This window comes from Micropterus salmoides, unplaced genomic scaffold, assembly GCF_014851395.1.
Source record: "Micropterus salmoides isolate LMB-PRFRI ecotype aquatic unplaced genomic scaffold, ASM1485139v1 Ms_hic_scaffold_202, whole genome shotgun sequence".
In the NCBI taxonomy this organism is placed as follows: domain Eukaryota; kingdom Metazoa; phylum Chordata; class Actinopteri; order Centrarchiformes; family Centrarchidae; genus Micropterus; species Micropterus salmoides.
In genome coordinates, this window is record NW_024041174.1 from 1 (window position 1) to 20,044 (window position 20,044).

The 20,044-nt window shown below is 39.2% G+C and overlaps 4 protein-coding genes across 4 annotated transcripts; all 4 read right to left on the reverse strand.

The window, feature by feature from the left end:
* Nucleotides 1-6,360: 6,360 nt before the first annotated feature.
* On the reverse strand, nt 6,361-9,654 carry LOC119915261 (protein wntless homolog). The gene is made up of 6 exons (XM_038734804.1): nt 8,717-9,654; nt 8,471-8,626; nt 8,246-8,382; nt 7,152-7,320; nt 6,565-7,066; nt 6,361-6,438 (listed from the first exon to the last, which is right to left on the reverse strand). Exons 2-5 carry the CDS (start codon nt 8,624-8,626, stop codon nt 6,965-6,967), a joined length of 564 nt encoding a protein of 187 aa, XP_038590732.1. The 5' UTR covers nt 8,717-9,654; the 3' UTR covers nt 6,361-6,438; nt 6,565-6,964.
* Nucleotides 9,655-9,706: 52 nt separating this feature from the next.
* On the reverse strand, nt 9,707-13,017 carry LOC119915262 (protein Dr1). Its single transcript, XM_038734805.1, has 3 exons — nt 12,153-13,017; nt 11,881-12,044; nt 9,707-10,891 (listed from the first exon to the last, which is right to left on the reverse strand). Exons 1-3 carry the CDS (start codon nt 12,370-12,372, stop codon nt 10,745-10,747), a joined length of 531 nt encoding a protein of 176 aa, XP_038590733.1. The 5' UTR covers nt 12,373-13,017; the 3' UTR covers nt 9,707-10,744.
* Nucleotides 13,018-15,808: 2,791 nt separating this feature from the next.
* On the reverse strand, nt 15,809-18,731 carry LOC119915264 (retinol dehydrogenase 8-like). Its single transcript, XM_038734807.1, has 6 exons — nt 18,033-18,731; nt 17,394-17,562; nt 17,050-17,229; nt 16,876-16,969; nt 16,186-16,369; nt 15,809-16,064 (listed from the first exon to the last, which is right to left on the reverse strand). Exons 1-6 carry the CDS (start codon nt 18,120-18,122, stop codon nt 15,828-15,830), a joined length of 954 nt encoding a protein of 317 aa, XP_038590735.1. The 5' UTR covers nt 18,123-18,731; the 3' UTR covers nt 15,809-15,827.
* An 82-nt stretch (nt 18,732-18,813) lies between these two features.
* LOC119915263 (adseverin-like) lies at nt 18,814-19,464 on the reverse strand. Its single transcript, XM_038734806.1, has 3 exons — nt 19,401-19,464; nt 19,236-19,296; nt 18,814-19,042 (listed from the first exon to the last, which is right to left on the reverse strand). Exons 1-3 carry the CDS (start codon nt 19,446-19,448, stop codon nt 18,873-18,875), a joined length of 279 nt encoding a protein of 92 aa, XP_038590734.1. The 5' UTR covers nt 19,449-19,464; the 3' UTR covers nt 18,814-18,872.
* Nucleotides 19,465-20,044: the final 580 nt, after the last annotated feature.

Sequence of the window (20,044 nt, forward strand, 5' to 3'; positions counted from 1 at the left end):
CCTATTAAATGCATCAAAAATACATGAAAATAAATGTAAACTCCCATTGTACTATCTCTTTTAAGTCTTCTTTATTTATTCACCTTTGTATTAGTTTCCTTTATTTTATTTATTGTCTTGTGTAATATTCAACTTAAATTTTGTATTAGTTTTTTTTAAAGATTAAGTGTGTAAGTTTTTGTGACATCTAGTGGTGAGAGTAGCGAGTAGTGTCGTTACGTGCCTGGGAGAGGACAAAGATGTCACTCTATGAGACAGCAGAGAATTGCCAGTCAAGAAATTAGGTTTCTTTAGATAGATATATAAAGAAATTAGGTTTCCTTAATTATTCAGTAAAACTATATGTTTTTTGAATATTATTGTTGTTAAAAAACAGCCACATCAAGAAATGAAGTACTACATGATGTCTCACTCCTGTAACATTGTTTTACATCTTGGGAGGGTTAACCTGGACTAACATACCAAAGTAAATAAAACACCTCAGAAACTATCACATATAGTGCATTAAGTATGACCCTGATAGATAACAGGGAAATGTAAGCCTCACTGTTTCTGCACCACAGTCCATTATAAACCACATAATACATGAAGTTTACAAAGGCATGTAAAGCACTTTCTGACTTGCTCTTGAAAGGTGCTATATTAATAAATTTTACTTACTTACTTACTTACAGTCAGGTGAGGATCAATGCTCCTCTCCACTTTGTTCATGCAAAAATGTCTTTTTTATTTTTAGAAACACAAAGTAGTACTCACAGCCATAATTTCAGCAACGTTTTTAATGGCCATCTCGCATGTGAAAATACGAATTACACCATTTGTGTGCACAAAAGCGGAAGCAATATGCAAGAAAAAAAATTGTAATGCAAATTCGGAAAATATTCATTATTGATCACTTGATGCTGGCACACGGTCTTATTATCGTATCACCATTGGTAGTAAAAGAAATAAATTTTTTCCATCAGAGCAGTAAAATGTGAAGTTTAACTGCTGATCTGAAATACCCTGCTGTTATAGTTTTATTGCCAATAATATTCATCAGCGGTTTGTCTCAGGAAGGTAAGGGCGCATTTCTGTACACATTGCAAAGCCACAATAGAGTGCTGTAGAAAAACTACATTAAGTTAAAATCCAACTACATATATTTTCTTCCAGGACAGAAAAGGTTTAACTGGCAGATCTGAGCTTCTACGCCAGAAACTACTGTTTTATTGCCAATAAGTGACCAGCTGATTGTCTCACAAAGGTAACCGACAAAGCCAAAACAGTGCTGGGAGAGAGTAACTACTTGAAATGAATCAACTTCATATTTTACACCACAAGCCAAAGCACAGCGCTGGAGAGACTACTAAGAGACTGTTTATTATTGTTTTTCCTCTTCTTCTTCTTCGTATGCATTTAATTGCCGGAAATATACAAGCAGAACAAGAACACTGTGATGATGAAACGCACTCTGTAGTGCTGTTTGTCCATTGTCGGCTACTGCAGAAACATGGTAACACAGTATGTCAACCTCCATGGGAGGGGGGACTCGCAGTTATGTAGATAGAAATGGCTCATTCTAAGGTAATTAAAACATAATGTCTTTATAGACCACTGAAAATCTATGCATTTAATATTTTCATTTTCTACCCTATTTATTTCTCCAATGGCATTTAATAGGATTTATTTATTTATTGAGCATTTATTTATTTATGTATTTATTTTTGATTGTGTCAGACTCCTTCCTCCATGTGCTTTGTCCTGCTGGAGGACTAAAATAGCATCCACTTTCCATTTTATGCCGTCTGTAAAAGGGTCTTGCTTGTAAACACAAAGACAAAGTCTATAATCTTAGTCGTCTTTTTGGGTAAAGCGAATAAACGGTGGAGGACTCTAACCATTTATTGTAAATTGTGTTGTTACTTTTAAAAATTCCATAATCTCAAGTACATTTCTAACAAGACAACCAGTGTGTCCTTTCCCTTTTCTTTATTTCACAATGACTGTTTACAATACCCGGACCAGGACACAGAAACACTATGTCTACCTTGAGTGGCTACAGTCAGCACTACAACCATCTAACATGTTTCCGGGTCATGGCTCTGTGGACGACATGTCTCTTCATCTACCAATATCATCATTTCTTATAAATGTGTTATTAGTTTTTAGTCAGAGGTGATCCTTCAGACTGTTGATTCAGTCTGACCTACAATTCCCACACCTGTGGCACTAGAAAGTGTCATATGCTGGTCAGATTGTAAATTTGTGAGTTGTGATATTGGATATTGGGCTATATAATAAAACAAAATACTTGACACTGTATGTTCTTTTCTCTCCCATTATGTTATGTATTAGAAATCTCTCTTCTGTCTGAAGTTTGAACCTGAGATGATGTAAAATGAATTTGATGTCATTATTTGAAAAGAAATCACCTGCCATTTTAATAATAATAATATATATACATTTTATTTGTAATGCACTTTACATTTACAGACAAACCTCAAAGTGCTACAGGTAAGATTATAAAAGCAAGGCAAAAATATCAGTGTAAAATATAGATAAATAGTGCAACAACATTATTGTGCAAGTTATTGGGTTAAGTTCTGCTAAAAATAAATTTATTTTAAATTTTAAATTTTTTAGCTTTTTTAAAAGTCTCAATAGTCTGTGGTGCCCTCAGATGGTCAGTGAGGGCATTCCAAGTCCGAGGAGCGGCAGAGCAGAAGGCACGATCACCCATGGTGCTGAGCTTAGTTCTAGGGACTAGGAGGCAGTTTGAGTTTTTTGAGCGGAGGGATCGTGTTGTAGTGAGAGGGGTGAGTGGTTCTTTCAGGTAGGGGAGGGCATTTCCATAGATGCCCTGGTGGGTGAGAAGTGAGACCTTGTATTCAATAGCAGAAACGGGAAGCCAGTGAAGTGAATGGAGAATGGGTGTGATGTGGTCGTACTTTTGCACTCTCATCAGGATCCTTGTAGCACTGTTCTGAACATACTGCAGTTTCTGCAGGGATCCCGATGAGAAGTGCGTTACAGTAATCCAGTCTGGAGGAGACCAAAGGCGTGGACCAGTTTTTCAGCATCAGCTAAGGTGAGTGTAGAACAGAGTTTTGCAATATTTCTGAGATGATAGAAGGAGATCTTGCAGAGATTTTTGATATGGGCTTCAAAGGTGAGTTGTGGATCAAATCTTACACCAAGGTTGGTGACTGTTGTGGAGAGGGGAATGTCTCGACCAGAGCTAGTTATACCGGTTATGGAGGATGACTGGACTTGATGTGAGGTGCCAACAAGAACTGCCTCAGTTTTGGAGCTGTTCAACTGGAGGAAGCTGTGTTTCATCCACACCTTTATCTCCTCCAGACAGGCGGTGAGTGTTTAAGACGATGATGATGTTGGTGAAGCTGCAGTCAGATTTCACATACAGTTGTGTGTCATCAGCAAAACAGTGAAATGAGACTCCATGGCGACTGATGACGTGGCCGAGTAGGAGGATGTAAATGATGAAGAGGATAGGGCCAAGAACTGACCCCTGGGGGACTCCGCAGGTGACTGTGCCGGTTGAGAAGTATGCCGTGATCCACAGTGTCAAAAGCAGCAGACAGATCGAGGATTATGAGGAGGGAAGGTGAGCCAGCATCAGCTGCCATTCGTAGGTCTTTTGTGACTCTAACCAGGGCTGTTTCTGTGCTGTAAGCAGAAACAGCCCTGGTTGGTGGTCCTGGAGATTGGAAATGGGCCTGTAATTTGTAAGTGCATCTGGCTCAAGGGTTGGTCTATTCAGCAGTGGTCTGATTATGGCAGTTTTAAGGGCAGATGGAACATTACCAGACTGGAGGAAGTGGTTTATTACAGTGGTAATCAGAGGGCTTAGGGCAGGGGTGTATGTACTTGAAAAGAGCTGGTTTCTGATTGGCAGGTAGGTGTCCATTTAAATCATATGTATCTTTCTCTCAGAGAATTTCTTCATCCATCTTTTTTGCATTCAACAACAACATATCCCATGATTTTCAGTCATCAGTACACTTTAGAGCCTCATGGGAGCTGTAGTTGTTGAATGGCAACAGAATCATCATTAACCATCCCTTTATTTTGGGACTTTTGGTTTGAGATGTCCTAGACAAAAGACAGCTGTTTTCTGCATTATTGCCCTACATATTAATTCGCTGGGATGCCAATCTTCAAGTTGCAGATAAACCTGATGGGTGGTGAGATGTTTAATGGGAGAGGAAAGAATCAAAAATACATATTAGAATGGAATCTGTACTTTTTTGTAGAAATGTACCTCAGTGAGCCTTAAACTGTTAAATGAAACTATGCGAGGTGTTTAGAGGGACAATCTTGCTCACTGTCACACAGTCATGGCTTACTGGGACATGTGAATAAATCAGAGTCGTCGTTAATGTTATTAGTAGCACACACAACTAGAATTCAAGTGGGAGCTTACATGGCCAGAAAGCCAAAACAAAGACTTGCCTGCTGTCTGATATTATAGCAGCTAAGAGGTGGTCTCATCTTTTCAAACTGTTGTAGGCCTAATCATGACAGATAAGGACAGATATTATAAATAAAAGGCTGAATGACACTTTGGTAACCAAGATAATTCCTGGCAGTTGCATAATTTAATGTCATTTAGAACAAACAATTTAATGAGCCTTCTAAAGTACTAACAAAGACATGACTTATAGCTTATGTTGTTTATTTTAAAATAATGTGCACTGCCACAATAATTAAAAAACACTAGTTTGAATGCACCATGTGTGAGCTCAATTAATAAGGATTGAACATATTTTTGGAGTTCTTATTCTGCCCATAAAAACTAGTGTAAATAAACCAAAAGAAAAAATAGTTTTTACAATTCTCCAGGTACAGTGTGTTACATTACACACCTCCACAAATTACAACTGTATAAATTAAGTAAGTCAACATCAATTAATTACACTTTTTTTTAGAAAGATAAAAATAAAAATTAGACTATTAAAAAAAAAATTACACATAAAAGGATCCCTATTAATATATGGTAATATCCCAATACTATTATTACCATGAAACATTTAACCATGCTGTAGTGTTCACAATGACAATTAAGTGGGGATGAATAAAAATGTTTTTTTATATACCCTTTTTTTATTGGACTTTTAACACAGACAGTCACACAGACATTAATAGGATTTTGGCAGAGAATGTCAACTTATACTATACAGTCTCTTGTTAGCTGCTGTATTTATATGCCTATTTGGAAGTGACACTGGGTCCATTTCCAATTTGGTCCTTTTCCATTTCTTGCCTCAGCACCTCCCACCAGTATCTCTGCATGATCATAAGCAATGAGTCAATGTTCCCACCTCCACTTTACATTTGAGACACAGGGGAAGGGTTAAAGGAGTGACTGTGATTAGGAGATTTATGGGTTCTACGAAAAATTTTAAACTGTATTGCCTTCATTCGGGTGCAAATTGATGTCTTTTTAGCATGATTCCAGATCTTTTTCCATGTCCCATCATCAATAGTATTTGACAATTCCTTTTCCTATACCTTAACCTTCAACATTTAGCAGTGATATTACTTACCAAACAAAACTATGATTAGCAAAGTTACAACAGTTCAATTACCAATTAGGCCCCTGGTGTTCTGGGGCTTTGTGGAAGTTGCCCCACTAATCTAGCCTCAAATTTTCTCATACAGAATCTTCCTATAACTTTCACTTTCCCTATCATGTACATTTTAAGTAACATAAATTTCACTACATTGTTCTAGACAGTCTACATTTGCAGCCACATTTGCTAGAATGTGGTTAAAACTGTTGTGTTATTCTGTTGTGCAGTTACTCCTCAGCCACCTTCCCAGTGATCCTGTAGGTCTCTGTCGGTCCCTGCTCTCCACATGTCACCCGGCTCTCTTGGTTTTCTGGCATCTCCAGGATATCTGTCAATAGTGAATATAATCTTAGACAAGCAGCTGCTGCTATGGAACATGTCTGATATGTTTACCAATCAAATGATTCTTTTCATTTGTTTTTATTTTTTTCATTTCAATACTGGATTCTAACTATGAACTCGAAATGTTACAGTGTTACAGACCTGTTTGTTGACTGTCTCCTGACTTCAGTCTGTAGTGCTTGTGGGAGGGGGCATAGAGGAAGATAATGGTAAAAACATAAAGGTTCCACATGCCATAGATTCCTGTGAGAAAAGCACTGTGGACTTGGAGAGTGTAGTCTCCCCAGTGCCAGTGACCATCACTGACCTGGTGAAAAATAAGAAGTTAGAATCATTTTTAAGAGCCAAAATGTGTCACAACTGTAATTAACAATGTAACTGTCATAAAACCAGTAGTTAAGACTTCTGTGTTGATCATTAGAAGGGTGAAACTTACTTGATTTAAGATGAAGAAGATGACAGTCATGGCTGCGCAGGCTAGAGTTACCAGCATCAAAAACTGGAACCTGAGGATTATACCCTGTCAAAACCAGCAAGAGTGGGAACACAGCCAGAATATTGTTTCATCCATTGTATAAAAGTAGTTTTTTCTGCCAGTGTTTTAGTTTTTATTTATGATTCAGATACTAAAATACAAAAATCAAACCTTATACCGCAGTCTCCTAGCTTCTGGCATTGCAGGAAGTTGCTGTATTTTCCCACCAATGTTCCTAAAGACACAATGCACCATGCCACACAGGGAGAGGAAATACAGACAAACAGAAATCCCTGCCACAATAATGAAGGTAATCTGTCATCACAGTCAAGGAAAAGCCCTGGATGACACAGAGAGAGCTACATTTAATGTTCTTAGAGGGCAAAATCTTTTTTAAATTGTAGTATAAAAATCTGAAGGATACTGCCACTTTTGACCCAATTTCTGATGCCCACACACTGTAGAAAGGGTTGGTCAAATGAACCCCCCTATACAAGACATGAAGCACATTCATATTTAAAGAAAGATATAACCATAACACAATAGACCCCATCAAAAGAAACCGTGTCCATTACCTTTCACTCAGGTCAAATATGAGGAGAACAGATGAGCCGAACACTATCAGCCCAACCTGCCACCAGTACGCTGACAGCCGATTCCTCTGACTTTGTTCCTAAAGGAATTGTTGAAATAAACTGCATAACTTTCAGGAAAGTGTGGAGAAATGAACGCTTAAGAAACAAGTACAAGGCGCTAACCATGAGGTGTTCACCACAGAATATGATCCAGAAACAGAAGAGCGTGGAGTAGAAGACGCCCTGTTGAATATCTTCAAACAGCAGCATCCACGTCCACTCAAAACCCAGGGAGAGCCACTCGACCGGCATGTTCAGGAATGTCATAGAGGTACCCAGAACAAAAATCACCCTGTACAACACAGGTACATAGCATAACTTACACGCACTCTTAAAATACAAGTACCTTTCTGCTCCGAGCAGAGTATTGACCTGGTTCTACCAGGCCAATCGTGCACTTAAGATCAAGCATTTTTCATTTCCCCTGCTCTCCACATGCCAGCCTGAAGCTCCGTACACGACAGAAGGTTTACCTGTGGCTTTAAGCTCGCTCTTAATCACTAAAGAGCCTGGACTGCACTCAGAGTTTCACCTTCAACGTGAGCAATAGAGCCATGTTGTATAACCTCACTCTACCTTTTTTTTTATTATATCTTCAGACTGCAATAAAAAAAGGCCTTACAGATGCACAGATGAAGGGATAGAATAGAGGCCTGAAGTGCTTAATATTAAAAAGATAAAATAAATAGTGAAATAATTTTAGAAATGACTAAAAGAACTTATTATTCTGACTTTTTTTGTCAGGTTTCAATGGATTCATATTTATTTTATTAAGGAAAATATATTTCAAAATGAATTTAATTTCCCGGTGACATTTGGATTCCATTTCATTATTTTACTTTTCATAATGTCACTTCTAGCAATGTTAGTTTTTAGTTGTCACTTTCTTCATCCACTCATCTTTCAGCCAATCGCATGCCCCCAGTTGACCAGCAGACTAACTGCCAGCTAGCAAACTAACAGCAAACATTCTTTACAAAATCCAATTGACATTAGGAATTAGTGTGATATGAAGTAAAAGTGTCAGTTGAACAATGCTAATATGGAAAAAAATGTTGTCAAAATTGTATTATATATTTATCATAATGTGTAACTTATTTAATATTAAACACTTTAGGCTTCCATATGGAACTTTAGCAGTGGCTGTGCATTACTAGTGCTCCTGAGGAAAAGCAGTTGATAAATACATTCAGAGATTCTTCCTTTTTGGCTCATACTTTTCCAACAGGACTGGAGGTCTTGCCATGAGGCTGATCCTGCGCCAGTACCAAACTGTTGCCCCAAATATCCAGGGACTGAAGACCGTCTTCATGCTTATCCACACTTTAGTGAAGCCTCCATTCTGGTGGATGCCCTTAGAGAAGAGGGAAATTAAATGTCTGAACAGGCTTTGTAATTTAATTCAGTAAAAACATACTGTGTAATGCAAGTTAAATTATTACTACTATTTGGATGTCCTTTATTTCTCCAATGCCAACGTTCACCGTGTTATTCACTGGCAAGCGCAGGTTAATCAAAAAATATTTGTGAGCCACACTTCCCAGTTCCATGAATGGTATGGGTTCACAGTGATAAAAGCGGCCTTCATTTTCATACATCTGCAGAAGCACGGAAAGTTAGAGGTTACTCAGCAGAGACAAATGTGATCATTTTTTTTGCATGTATTTAAAGTAGTTATGCAGATTTACCTTAGGGAATGCAAATATGCACCTAAGTGGCCTTTGCTCTACTGAGTGACACTTTGCGGTCCACTCAGATATCAAATCATCCCTGTATGCCAGGCCAGCATCAATAGTGATGGTAACGTCATCTTCTACACACAGAGGGGCATGATTTGGTTTATTACATATTCACCATGAGAACTACAGTAGCTTCAATCTATTTCGAACTTCCGACAAAGACGGCTCTTACCAATTTGATTGTTCATTTTGAACGCAATGTCGAACTGTAAAACTGCCAGCATATACTGAAACCAGGGGCTCATCTCTGTGTTGGGAAGAGGTATGTGCACCGCAAAAACAATGTTGTTGGCATCCAGTTTTTTTGCCAGAGGCTCATCAAAACTGTGGATCTGCTGGCATCGATTTGATCCCCACGGCATGAACCAGCCGCCAGCCCTGTGGTAATTAATGCATTTGGTGGCCAAGTAGCGAATGGCACTGGTGGGACTAGGAGCTATGGCAAAAGGGAACAATCTGTCAGAGACATAGTTTGAATTTTGAAGTACAGAAAAAAAGATTTTTGGTGTGCTTTTAAAAACACACAAACCACATGTAGGTTACACTTTCTAGAAACACTCATTACAACAATTAAATAAAAACAGATTACTCACCGATTAATGCTCCAACCATGATGCAAAGAACTTGAAAGACAAAAAAAATGAATCCCAAGAAAACCAATTTCTTAGTGCTCATGTTCTCTATGATTGCTCCAGCCATTCTTAAAAGATCATTTGGAAATGTGGCACTCAAGACTACAAGCCTGTGGTCCCAATAGTCTAAGTGCTCCACTGCTACCTGCCCGCACACATCTGACTCTCCCAGGAGTCAGAAAGCATCGTCAAACAGAGTTAGAGCAGAGGGGGGTGGGGGTGTAACCATCATGTCTTCACATTCAGAACAATAAAACAGAAATTTAATTTTGTAGGTTTAAAAAAAAAATTATCTAAAACAAAAGTGTATAAAACATGATTCCTTTATTGCTTAAAGAATACAACTTGTAGCATAGGCGAGTGAATGTGTCACAACTAGGCTACACTGAGGATTGACCAGTCACAACGCAAATGTTTGATACTGCACCCGAGGAAAAGGGAAATAACAAATTCAGCCAGGATATCAAAGCATCTTACAAAGTCAAAGGTTAATAATCCTTAACATTGTTTGCACTGACTGGGAGTCAGCGACGAGAATCACAGTAGCACCTACACCTTTAAAAAACACTTACTGTGGGCTGTTAGTATGTCCACTATCTTTGGTTCTATGAGACAAAAATATTCAGTTTCTGAAAGGTGTGGCTAATTATCAATACTGTGGGTGGTTCAACATTGAAAGAAAATGCAACATAAAGTATCTGAATGAGCTAAAATGAAACAAAATGTCAAATTCACTACTTTAAAAAAAAAAATCCTATATTCACAACCCCTCAAATGATTCTCTGTTGAACAAATATACCGAGGGGGGAACCTCTGTAAAAATGACCGTTAAACCACAAGAAAGGAGGAATCAACTGCTCTGAAAATATTCTAGAGCAGTTCTCCTAAACCAACAAAAGTGATCTAGTACAACAAACAAGAAAGTAAGCCAACTGGTGCAGTACCTGACAATCACCAAATTTCACTGACATTTCCCAGGCAATGTTTGCCTATCAGTGAGTCCACAACACATCCAAAAAAATCTACGAATTACTCACAACATAATGTCAAGACATAATTAAACAGAAGCAACTGGAAAACAAAAGGGGGAAGAAGAGATTAATAAAAACTTCATTAACAGCCTCTCAATCCAAATAATTTTCAGGTACTGGTATCTGAATGTGTGGCCATCTTGAAATCCCCCTTTTTCTCTTCACTGTCCATAACAATGTGCAGTATCCATTTTACACTGATGTGTATCAGCGGTCAAACGCGTCTCATGTCTCTGCCAATGACAGTACTGGGAGATCTGTGTGCCAACACTGACCCAGGAGGGGATTCTGACAAGTGGAACCGCGTCCTGGGATCACATGTCATCCTCTTCGTCTTCATCCTGAGAGGAACCAGCCTGCTGGGCGGCGCTGGCAGATGCTGCTTCCATCTGTGCCTGTTGGGCGGCCTGCTGCATCTGTAACCACTCCTGCTGAGCGAGCTCTGCCTGCTGCTGCCGTGCCTGCAGTAACCGAGAGGATCACGATGGTGATATTGGTCAGATACCAATTCTAATAGTTTCAACTCATAAATATATTATATGTATTAGGCATAACACAAATGAGCACAATATGTTTTTGCGATACATTACTGAGGCTGAATTATATATTAGATGTTGCAAGGATATCGATTTATCAGTTAGCATTGCAGTGTTGCAAGTTTACGAGATGGGTGTGTCATTCATTATTAGACATCGTGCATTTATGATATGCACAAAATTGATATGTTTATATTCTCCCATTAACTTAGAGAGCAACCGCAGAGCAAGGAGATGTTTTGCATTGGAAATGTCTTCGCTAGATCACAACATGCAAAAGTGCGCGGCATTTCTTGCCGCAGGAAATACAAAACAAGCAAGACTAAGCCAGTTTGTTATTTCCATGTCGGCCTGGTATGTAGAGACATTTCTGAAGAGGTTGACCTCACACAACCCTGTCATACCTCCCCGCAGAGCCACTGCACATGTTCAATTGTGACCCTGAAACGGGGACGGGTCCTTACTAAAGAGCAGATGCTTTTTTTTTGCCCGTTTATAGTTGTTTTACATTTAGAATCACAGCAGGATTCAAAGTTCAAGAACTTATTTGTCACATAGGAGGGTGTGCTAAAAGGTTAGTGTGCTATAATAACAATAATACTCATTTCAATAGAGTCATCTTAGTAACTTGCTGCTCCATGAAGTGTATCGCACGTTGTTTTATCTAATTCTGGTGGTGGTGGGGAGGGGACTAATACAATGAACTTGAGGTTTTCTTCTTCTTCTTCAGTTACACATACCAAGATTGCCTTTGTTGAAATCACAATGTTATTGTGGAAACTGAAATCATATTGCATTAAACCATACAGTGAGTCTACACTGGATGCACAGTAAAATGGGTCTCTTCATTCACATCGGTACATGAAGAACTGATAATTGTAGATTAGTTAGTAACTTGTATTTTTAGATCATACCTTGGCAAACAATTCCTGTTGCTGTCTGAGGAGCTCTTCCTCCGGGATACCCAGGTTCTCCAGTCGAGAGCTGGCTTTCCTCCTCTTCATTGCCACCGTTTTACACTCCTGCAGGACGTCTCTCACCTCCGTGATGTATGATGCGAAACCAAGGCTCTCAAGAGCTGTGTGTGAAAACGAGAGGTGAAAGCGAAATAATTACTCTCTGTGGTTTAAAATGCATGGCGTATTACTCAAGACACTAACGTTAGCTAACCTGGACCGGGACTCACCATTGATGACATGCTCAGGAGATATGGTCTTCTTGTCGGACTTGTTGCATATTTCATTGGCTTCTGATGATATGAGGTGTATAAACTCTGTGCAGCAGTTGACCACAAGCTCCCTGGCGTCGTTTGCCACTCGCACGTTAGGAAGAGTTTCTTTAATCATCTTGTTGATCGCTGCTCTGGGGATGGTGAGGTCGTCGTCGTTTCCAGAGGAAGAAGCCATCGTGGCAGGCAAATGACCACAAACCAAAGAAACGAAAGCTCCGGTTCTTGACTCGAGTGGTGAAAAACGTTAGCAGACGATGATAGGCTTTCTTCAGGGAGTTAACGTACAGCTCTACTGCCCGGGTCAAGACAACGTAAACACCAATTTAAATGTCATCAAAAACGTTGACGTCTCCTTAAAGTTAGCCCGCTGTTAGCTTGCTAGCTAAGCTAATAGCGAATGTTACGTGTTAAAACAAACGAGGTGCAGTTTCTGCAGACCGCCGTTGGTACACGGAATGTGACAGAAAACCAAACACCAAAGCACAAATTGGAACAAAAACGTTAATACTGAAAATATGCTCAGCTACTAGCTATGAAGCTAGCTAGTAGCTGTGGTCCCTGTCGCAAGCAAGCCACAACCCCAGAAGACAGGTGAAAGAGGAGTCTGAGAGCATGGCTAAAGCTAACGGTAGGCTAACAATGAACTGCCCCTGCCATATGTAACTATATAGTTGTCCGGGTAGAGACAACACTTAAGGTTACTCTCCCTAACATCGACCAAATGGACTAAACATGTCAACCATTCGTAAAGCTACCAGCAGTTCATTTACAATTATATTATGTGCAACATTAGCTTTAATTTCTCCGGATACAACGTCAAACAAAGAGCCGGATACGGTGTCGGCAGTCTCTCAGCCGCTGCTTACCGCCATCTACTGTTCACTTACAGAATTAAAGATTTCTATTCTCTTGTGTTCTCTGCCTACATCCTAACTAAACAAGATATTTTGAGGTCAGAGCAAACAGCTGAATCCCAGATTAGGGCATGTGTAAAAAGCCTGACATAATCCAGTATCCCAAGCACAACATAAATCACTAACACAAGTGGTTCACAAGGTATCGGTATCTTTAATGTTTGCTTAAAAGAATGTCTTAAAAATACACATGGCCCCTCAATAAGGTATCTATAACTATCTGAACTACCTGAATGCTTCATCTGATGCCTCGATGACCTTGTCGCTGCCCTTCACGGTTTAGCTTACTACTTACATATTGTGTAATGTAGGGCTTGGGGGGCTTAACAAGTTAAGAGAGTTGTGGTAGTCGGTTTAATGGGTGGTTTAAAATCTGCAGCAGGAGCTCACAGACACATGTAAAATGAGATTGTAATTATTCATGGCTTTCATAATTTTATTTGTTCACAACAATTGTTGTTTCACATAGATGTCTTACAGATAAAATTAAAATTGTAATAAAATAAATCACAGGAAGCCTGTACATGGATGAATGGATCTCCCCATAAATAGTAGGCTCTAATAATAATATTGATGATGATGATGATGAGACATGGACTCTACTAGTTGCTCTTGTGCTTTTCCAAGGTAAAGCTCTTTCGACTTCTCCAGTGCAGAAGTTTGAGGAAGTTCAAATGAACTAAACAAATTGTACAGCTACCAGCAGTTCATTTACGATAATATTATGTGCAACATTAGATTAAATTTGTCTGGATGCAACGTCAAACGAAGAGCCAGATACAGTGTCAGCAAGAGGTGTCTCTTTTTCGATGTTTGTCCAAGACTCAACTTCCAGGGAAATCAATAACTTTCTTACTAATTCTGTTTGGAAAAGCAGACACCATCACCTGAAAAAAGACATACTATCTCAGTCCAGAAGGTAAGGTGGTTTTGAATTATTAAACTTCATACATTTAAAGTGAAATGGATTAACGAATGTCTTAAAACCCCAAATTCGATCTTTAAAAAACTAGGGGGGCATTAGTTTCTACTCACTTCTAATTTTAATATTACCAAATTGCCTGTCAAATTATCCAAATTTTACCAACAGTTCCTTCTTGCCTGAAAATTATGTTACACATGTAACCTTTCCCCACACAAATCTGTCATATGGAATAATGGAGATATCACTGTTGGGGGAAAAAAATCGATCTTTAAGCCACATTGGATTGATAAAGGCATTATTTATGTGAGCGATCTCTTTGATGTAAATGGTGGATTGTTTAGTTATGAAAGATTCCTTTATGTCAGGTCTTTATAACAAACAGAGAATTTAATCTTGCAATGAAAGCTATTCCCAATGGTCTATCACATTTAATGAAATGTCATTTACAATATGAGCAAGCACTGAGGTTAAAACCCCCTTTGATGATAAATGGTATTGATAGTATGAATGCTAAATGCAACAATAAGCACATATGTAATACACTCAGTAAAAGAAGCAAAATTACTCCTAAAGCTAAATTCATTTGGGACAACATTCTCTCAGGTGTCAATTGGAGGAAGGCATGGTTCCTCCCATACAAATTTTCTATCAACAATAAGATTAAAGAAGTGCCCATTAAAATTTTATAGAATATATAGCCAACAAATTTACATTACTCCAAATTTTTAGATATTGAAAACAAATCTGTTTTTTTCAATGATGAACCAGAATCATTACAGCATATAGTTTTCCACTGTGTACATTCACTTAATTTTTGAACTCGTTAAGACTATATTACGGGTGAAACTAAAAACAATGTTAAAATCGACAGTTTAAAGTTCATTGCGTATTTCGAACATGATAAATGTGATTTCAAAGATATTGAAAACTTATTGGTCTTACATGGGAAATTCTATGTGTGAAAACACAGACTCTCAGCAACTTCACTGGATTTCTTAAACTTAATGACTCTGAAATGCAGTCTTTAAAGTAACCCTTTTTGTTTGATTTTCCCTTTTTCTTTGATGTTGTATTATCTCATATACTGTTCCTCCACAGTTTCATGATGAATAATTCTTCTGGTCGTAAGTCTCTCAACCATTGTTTACCACCATCAACCGTTCACTTACAGAATTAAAGATTTCTATTCTCTTGTGTTCTCTGCCTACATCTTAACTAAACAAGATATTTTGAGGTCAGAGCAAACAGCTGAATCCCAGATTAGGGCATGTGTAAAAAGCCTGACATAATCCAGTATCCCAAGCACAACATAAATCACTAACACAAGTGGTTCACAAGGTATCGGTATCTTTAATGTTTGCTTAAAAGAATGTCTTAAAAATACACATGGCCCCTCAATAAGGTATCTATAACTATCTGAACTACCTGAATGCTTCATCTGATGCCTCGATGACCTTGTCGCTGCCCTTCACAGTTTAGCTTACTACTTACATATTGTGTAATGTAGGGCTTGGGGGGCTTAACAAGTTAAGAGAGTTGTGGTAGTCGGTTTAATGGGTGGTTTAAAATCTGCAGCAGGAGCTCACAGACACATGTAAAATGAGATTGTAATTATTCATGGCTTTCATAATTTTATTTGTTCACAACAATTGTTGTTTCACATAGATGTCTTACAGATAAAATTAAAATTGTAATAAAATAAACAAAAATCACAGGAAGCCTGTACATGGATTAAAATAAACATTAGGCTATAATAATAATAATGACGATGATGATGAGATATGGATTTTATTAGTTGCTCTTGTCCTTTTCCAAGGTAAAGCTCTTTCGACTTCTCCAGCGCAGAAGTTTGAGGAAGTTTAGACTGGCGCTGAAGACCTTGTCGTGTTCAAATACCACTTTGTAGAATGTGTCAATTGGGAGGTCACCGTTGGGGTCTGCATATTTCAGTGTGGTCACAGGGGTGTAAACCGTGTTTGTCTGATGACGGAAAGGGGGATCGTCCATGGTGATGACCTTGAAAGTATGCTAGGATGAAAAAACAAACAAACATAAACAACAGGTACAATCGTGTGTCTCCGTTGCAGTGTTTTATGAGAAAGCAACACATCATGATGTGATGAATGTTTGCGGACGAACAATAGTATACCTCTGCTATATCCTCAGCAGTCTGCCCGAGGGTTTCAAAGATTTGTTTGTAGTTCTTCAAGTAGATGTTTGAGAACATGTCAGCAGTCACCTTGTCAGCTTTGCTGAGATCAGTCTTTAAGCCCTCATCATAGACTTTACGCTCAAACTCTGTTATCACTGGACCTGGTTCTATCAGGCTGATACTGAGAAGAGAAGAACAGAAACAAACATAATCAAATCCCTCCAAATAGGAAACTGAAGAGCTAAGTAAAAAATAAACGAGTGCTACAGAGCTAATGTTGCTTATATTTTACTGAGATGGAATCAAGTGCGTTCCCCTGCTCCTCTGCTGCTATTTGAAACAACCCTACAGAGCTATTCCCTTTAATACTTGGTTTAATACTTGACTGAACGATGTTGTGTTAAGACTTGCCCCAGGCCAGAGTATGCTGTGGTTGTTGTTACCCTAACAACTTTCCTCTCAATGGTAAGACAATGGTGGGTCTGTTTGTGCAATATGAGTGTGCAGATGTTGTAGACATTGACAAGTGCTGGTTTGCAGGCATTTTCATGTTAGCTCTGAGGGGGAATGTTGTTTCCCTTACTAATTCCAGCATTGTGAGCCGAATTTGAATCTCACTGAGAAACTAGTACAAAATGAAAGGACCAAAATGTACAGGAGCCAGGCATAAATTAATCTGTATCTTACTTGAGATTAAACCTCATGGCTTGTATTGCTAAGCTTTCACAAAAGCCTTCCACTGCAAACTTGGATGCTGCATAGACGTCATTGAATAAAATTCCTGAAAAACACAGTGAGGCCCTGTTAAGACGGTCACCATAAACAAATAATCTCATGATGAACAGATGTAACTGTGCTCACCCTGAATGCCCATGACGCTGCTAATGACCACAATATGGCCTTTTTTCCTCCTCTTCATGGCAGGTAGGATTTCTTTCAGCAACCGCACAAACCCAAAGAAGTTGGTGTCCATGACAGTCCTCATCTCATCGATTGACTGACACTCAATAGGTCCAATCAGACCCAGCCCTGCATTACTTACTGTGAGAATTAAAGCATGGCAACAAACTTAATTAAGGCATGTGCAGTACAATTGTTATGTATTGGAAAAGTATGTGTAGTAGCAGAACCAACACTCATGAATAGCTAGAGGAATTTGCAGAAATTTTTTTCTGAATGCACTGAACAAAATGGTACGGGCTTACTGAGAATGTCCACCCTGCGCTCGGGCAGGCTGTCCACACAGGCTTTAATGGAGTCCTCGTCACATACGTCCAACTGTTTGATCTCCAAAGTCCTGCCCAGAGTCCGACCTGCTGCCTCCACCAGCGCCTCACCCTTACTTAGGTTTCTCATGGTGGCATAGACTACAACAAACAAAATGAATTTAAAGCGGTGATTTTGTTTACTACTTGGATGCAGAGGTGCCGGTAAAATTTAAGTCTACAGAGACTTCAGACACCTTCTCTAAATTTGAACATTTGAAATTCATAAAGAGCCAGTGCACCTATTCACATGTTAACATATTTTCTACCATGCCTGTAGTGGTATTTGGCATTGTAGATAGTTTGATTTTATTGTCTTAGATTTAGTCTCTAAAAGTCTGCGGCCACACCAATACAACTGGTGTAATAGAATTTTGCTTATGATGAAATGATGATGAAAGCATTTATAAATGACAGCTGCTGAACTCAAACTTGAGTCCAGATACTGTGTCGCAGTTGTTCAGGATAATCTGCAGAAATTGGGACTATTTCTTCCATAGAAAGTAGTTCCAATGAAAACAGTGAGGTTATGGAAATGTAGACAAAGCTTTCTAAAATGCAGCAAATTTACCCATGAACCTTTGTCTTCTCATCTTTTGCGATGCGGGCAGCCAAGGCGAGGCCAATCCCAGAAGAGCAGCCTGTGATGAGTACCACCTTCTGGTTCATTGTGTCTGGTTAGTGTTTGTCTTGCAGCTCCAGCAGCAGAGAATGAAGGAGAACAATAAAGGGGAGGGAACAGGCTACGCGGAGGCCCTTTTAAAGCCAACTCCTTAATCCACAGGTCTGCAACTCAGCAGAAGCCTTGTGCACATGAGCAGAAGATTACCATCAAGCACGGTCCACACATGGTGCTGATGCCTAGTGAGTATTTAGGATATTGATAGCAAGTCCGTTGTTGCGGTGAATCACGAAATGTGAAAAATATGGTTCAAGACTTGGCAGAAAAAAAACATGTTTTTGTTTGAATAAAGAAATGCATTCAGAAAAGATGGTTTTCAAAGAAGGCCGTTTTTATTAAAATGTTGAATTTCCCAATCTAAATGCGTCTTTGCAAACTAAGCTGTAAAAAGGGAAACTATAGGTAAAAATAATATACATTCTTTTTTGTTGCAAACAGAAAACAAATTGTGACGTTTAAAATGCCATCTCATCTGTGACATAGTTCATTTAAAAATTGTCCTCAAGGCCACACTGAACTTGGTAGAAATAGTGCATCATGAAGTTTCACTGGATTGTCAACACTTGCTAGCTTATTATTTTAATGCATAAGAAAGAATGAAACCAGCTTCTCTCCACCACCACGCCTTTAAAATTCCAAGCTCACAATATCAGACAGTTTGATTACTCTTTGAAGTCTAACAATATGTGATAAGTAAGGATCTTTGCAGGTGTTTTCTACTGCTTTTAGTTTTTCTACTAATGCTTTTTGATACGGGTTTGCATCCACTGCATAAGATCTTTGTTCCACATCTTGGGGTCCCAGGCATGGAACCAGCCGGTGAAGGAGAGTGGCTCCTCCCCCTGCTTAATGGTGCTGATGGGGATCCCGAAACGACCAGAGGGGTCCGAATTCACATAGTCTTGGGCTGACAGGAAAACAACGATACATTTGTGAACAAAGTAAAGTCAGTTTTATTTATACAGCCCAATATTCCGTACTCCCCAAATAAAACCCCTTTAACAGGGAAGAAAATGGAAGAACAGACATGCATGAGAACAGAAATTCAAAGTATATACAATTATAACGACAAAATGTAGATATAGCTCTGTTTGTCTTACCAATCTTGACTGATCCAGTTTTCTCCACCTCATTGGCATCCTTTCCGACCCAAACAAAGATCTGGTGGGGAAATGACCAAGGGGATTTAGGGACAAGGCAGCAATAAAAATGAGACCTATAGGAACCGAGACTGAATCGTTTAATTAAAAGTGAAGGTGGCACACCTGATCCCAGGTGTCCAGAATCATGACATCATCGGTTGCCAGATCCATCTGTGTGAACTCACCGGGCACCCTCCGCCTAAATATTGGGCAGTACACGTTTACAAAGCAGCTATATTAAAAAGTAAAATAATTAGGTAAAAGCACATATATTGTATCTGATTCTGATTATTGTATGTACCAAAATAACTACGCCCTCTTAATGAATGAAAATAGACAAAAACTTAAACACTTACTGTCAGCCTGCCAGTCTTGTTTGAACAGCTAAACAGTCGTGGAGGCCTCACCATCCTCTGCAGGGTTTTGGAGGTCTGGTAGTCCTTCTTCCCACCCAGCAACTGCCAGAAACCAGCTGGCGACAAAGAATAGAATACCACAGTTTTCCACAGGAAATCTTTACTGCAGAGATCAAAGCTCTTTTATCAACACTCACCTGGCTCTTTGGCCTCCTCCACCACAGTGCCAGTTCCTCCAAGCAGGCCAGCAACATACTCAGCTGCAGCCATCTCCTCCGGAGTTGCTCCCTTTCCCTCCACAGGAACAGGGACTCAGGTGACTTCAGCACAAACACATCATTTGTGTTCAGAGAAGAGGCAGTGGGCTCCACCTGGGTCACAGACACAAAGAGAGGGGGAGAATTTTGTGAA

Bases quoted from the DNA above. Each gene is read 5' to 3' on its own strand.
- LOC119915261 (XM_038734804.1), bottom strand. From the start codon at position 8,626: ATGTATGAAAATGAAGGCCGCTTTTATCACTGTGAACCCATACCATTC. The intron at 8,383-8,470 runs GTAATAATTTAA...CTCTTCTCTAAG, and splicing joins TAAAGGACATCCAAATAGTA to GGCATCCACCAGAATGGAGG. The intron at 7,321-8,245 runs GTATGAGCCAAA...TGTGTTGTACAG, and splicing joins CCTCCAGTCCTGTTGGAAAA to GGTGATTTTTGTTCTGGGTA.
- LOC119915262 (XM_038734805.1), bottom strand. From the start codon at position 12,372: ATGGCTTCTTCCTCTGGAAACGACGACGACCTCACCATCCCCAGAGCA. The intron at 12,045-12,152 runs GTGAGTCCCGGT...TTTCACACACAG, and splicing joins TCCTGAGCATGTCATCAATG to CTCTTGAGAGCCTTGGTTTC. The intron at 10,892-11,880 runs GTATGATCTAAA...CGGTTACTGCAG, and splicing joins AACAGGAATTGTTTGCCAAG to GCACGGCAGCAGCAGGCAGA.
- LOC119915264 (XM_038734807.1), bottom strand. From the start codon at position 18,122: ATGAACCAGAAGGTGGTACTCATCACAGGCTGCTCTTCTGGGATTGGC. The intron at 16,370-16,875 runs GTAAGATACAGA...TTCTCTTCTCAG, and splicing joins GCCATGAGGTTTAATCTCAA to TATCAGCCTGATAGAACCAG. The intron at 16,065-16,185 runs GTATACTATTGT...TTTTCATCCTAG, and splicing joins CTGCTGAGGATATAGCAGAG to CATACTTTCAAGGTCATCAC.
- LOC119915263 (XM_038734806.1), bottom strand. From the start codon at position 19,448: ATGGATCTGGCAACCGATGATGTCATGATTCTGGACACCTGGGATCAG. The intron at 19,297-19,400 runs GTGTGCCACCTT...TTTCCCCACCAG, and splicing joins TTCTGGACACCTGGGATCAG to ATCTTTGTTTGGGTCGGAAA. The intron at 19,043-19,235 runs GTAAGACAAACA...TTTTCCTGTCAG, and splicing joins AACTGGATCAGTCAAGATTG to CCCAAGACTATGTGAATTCG.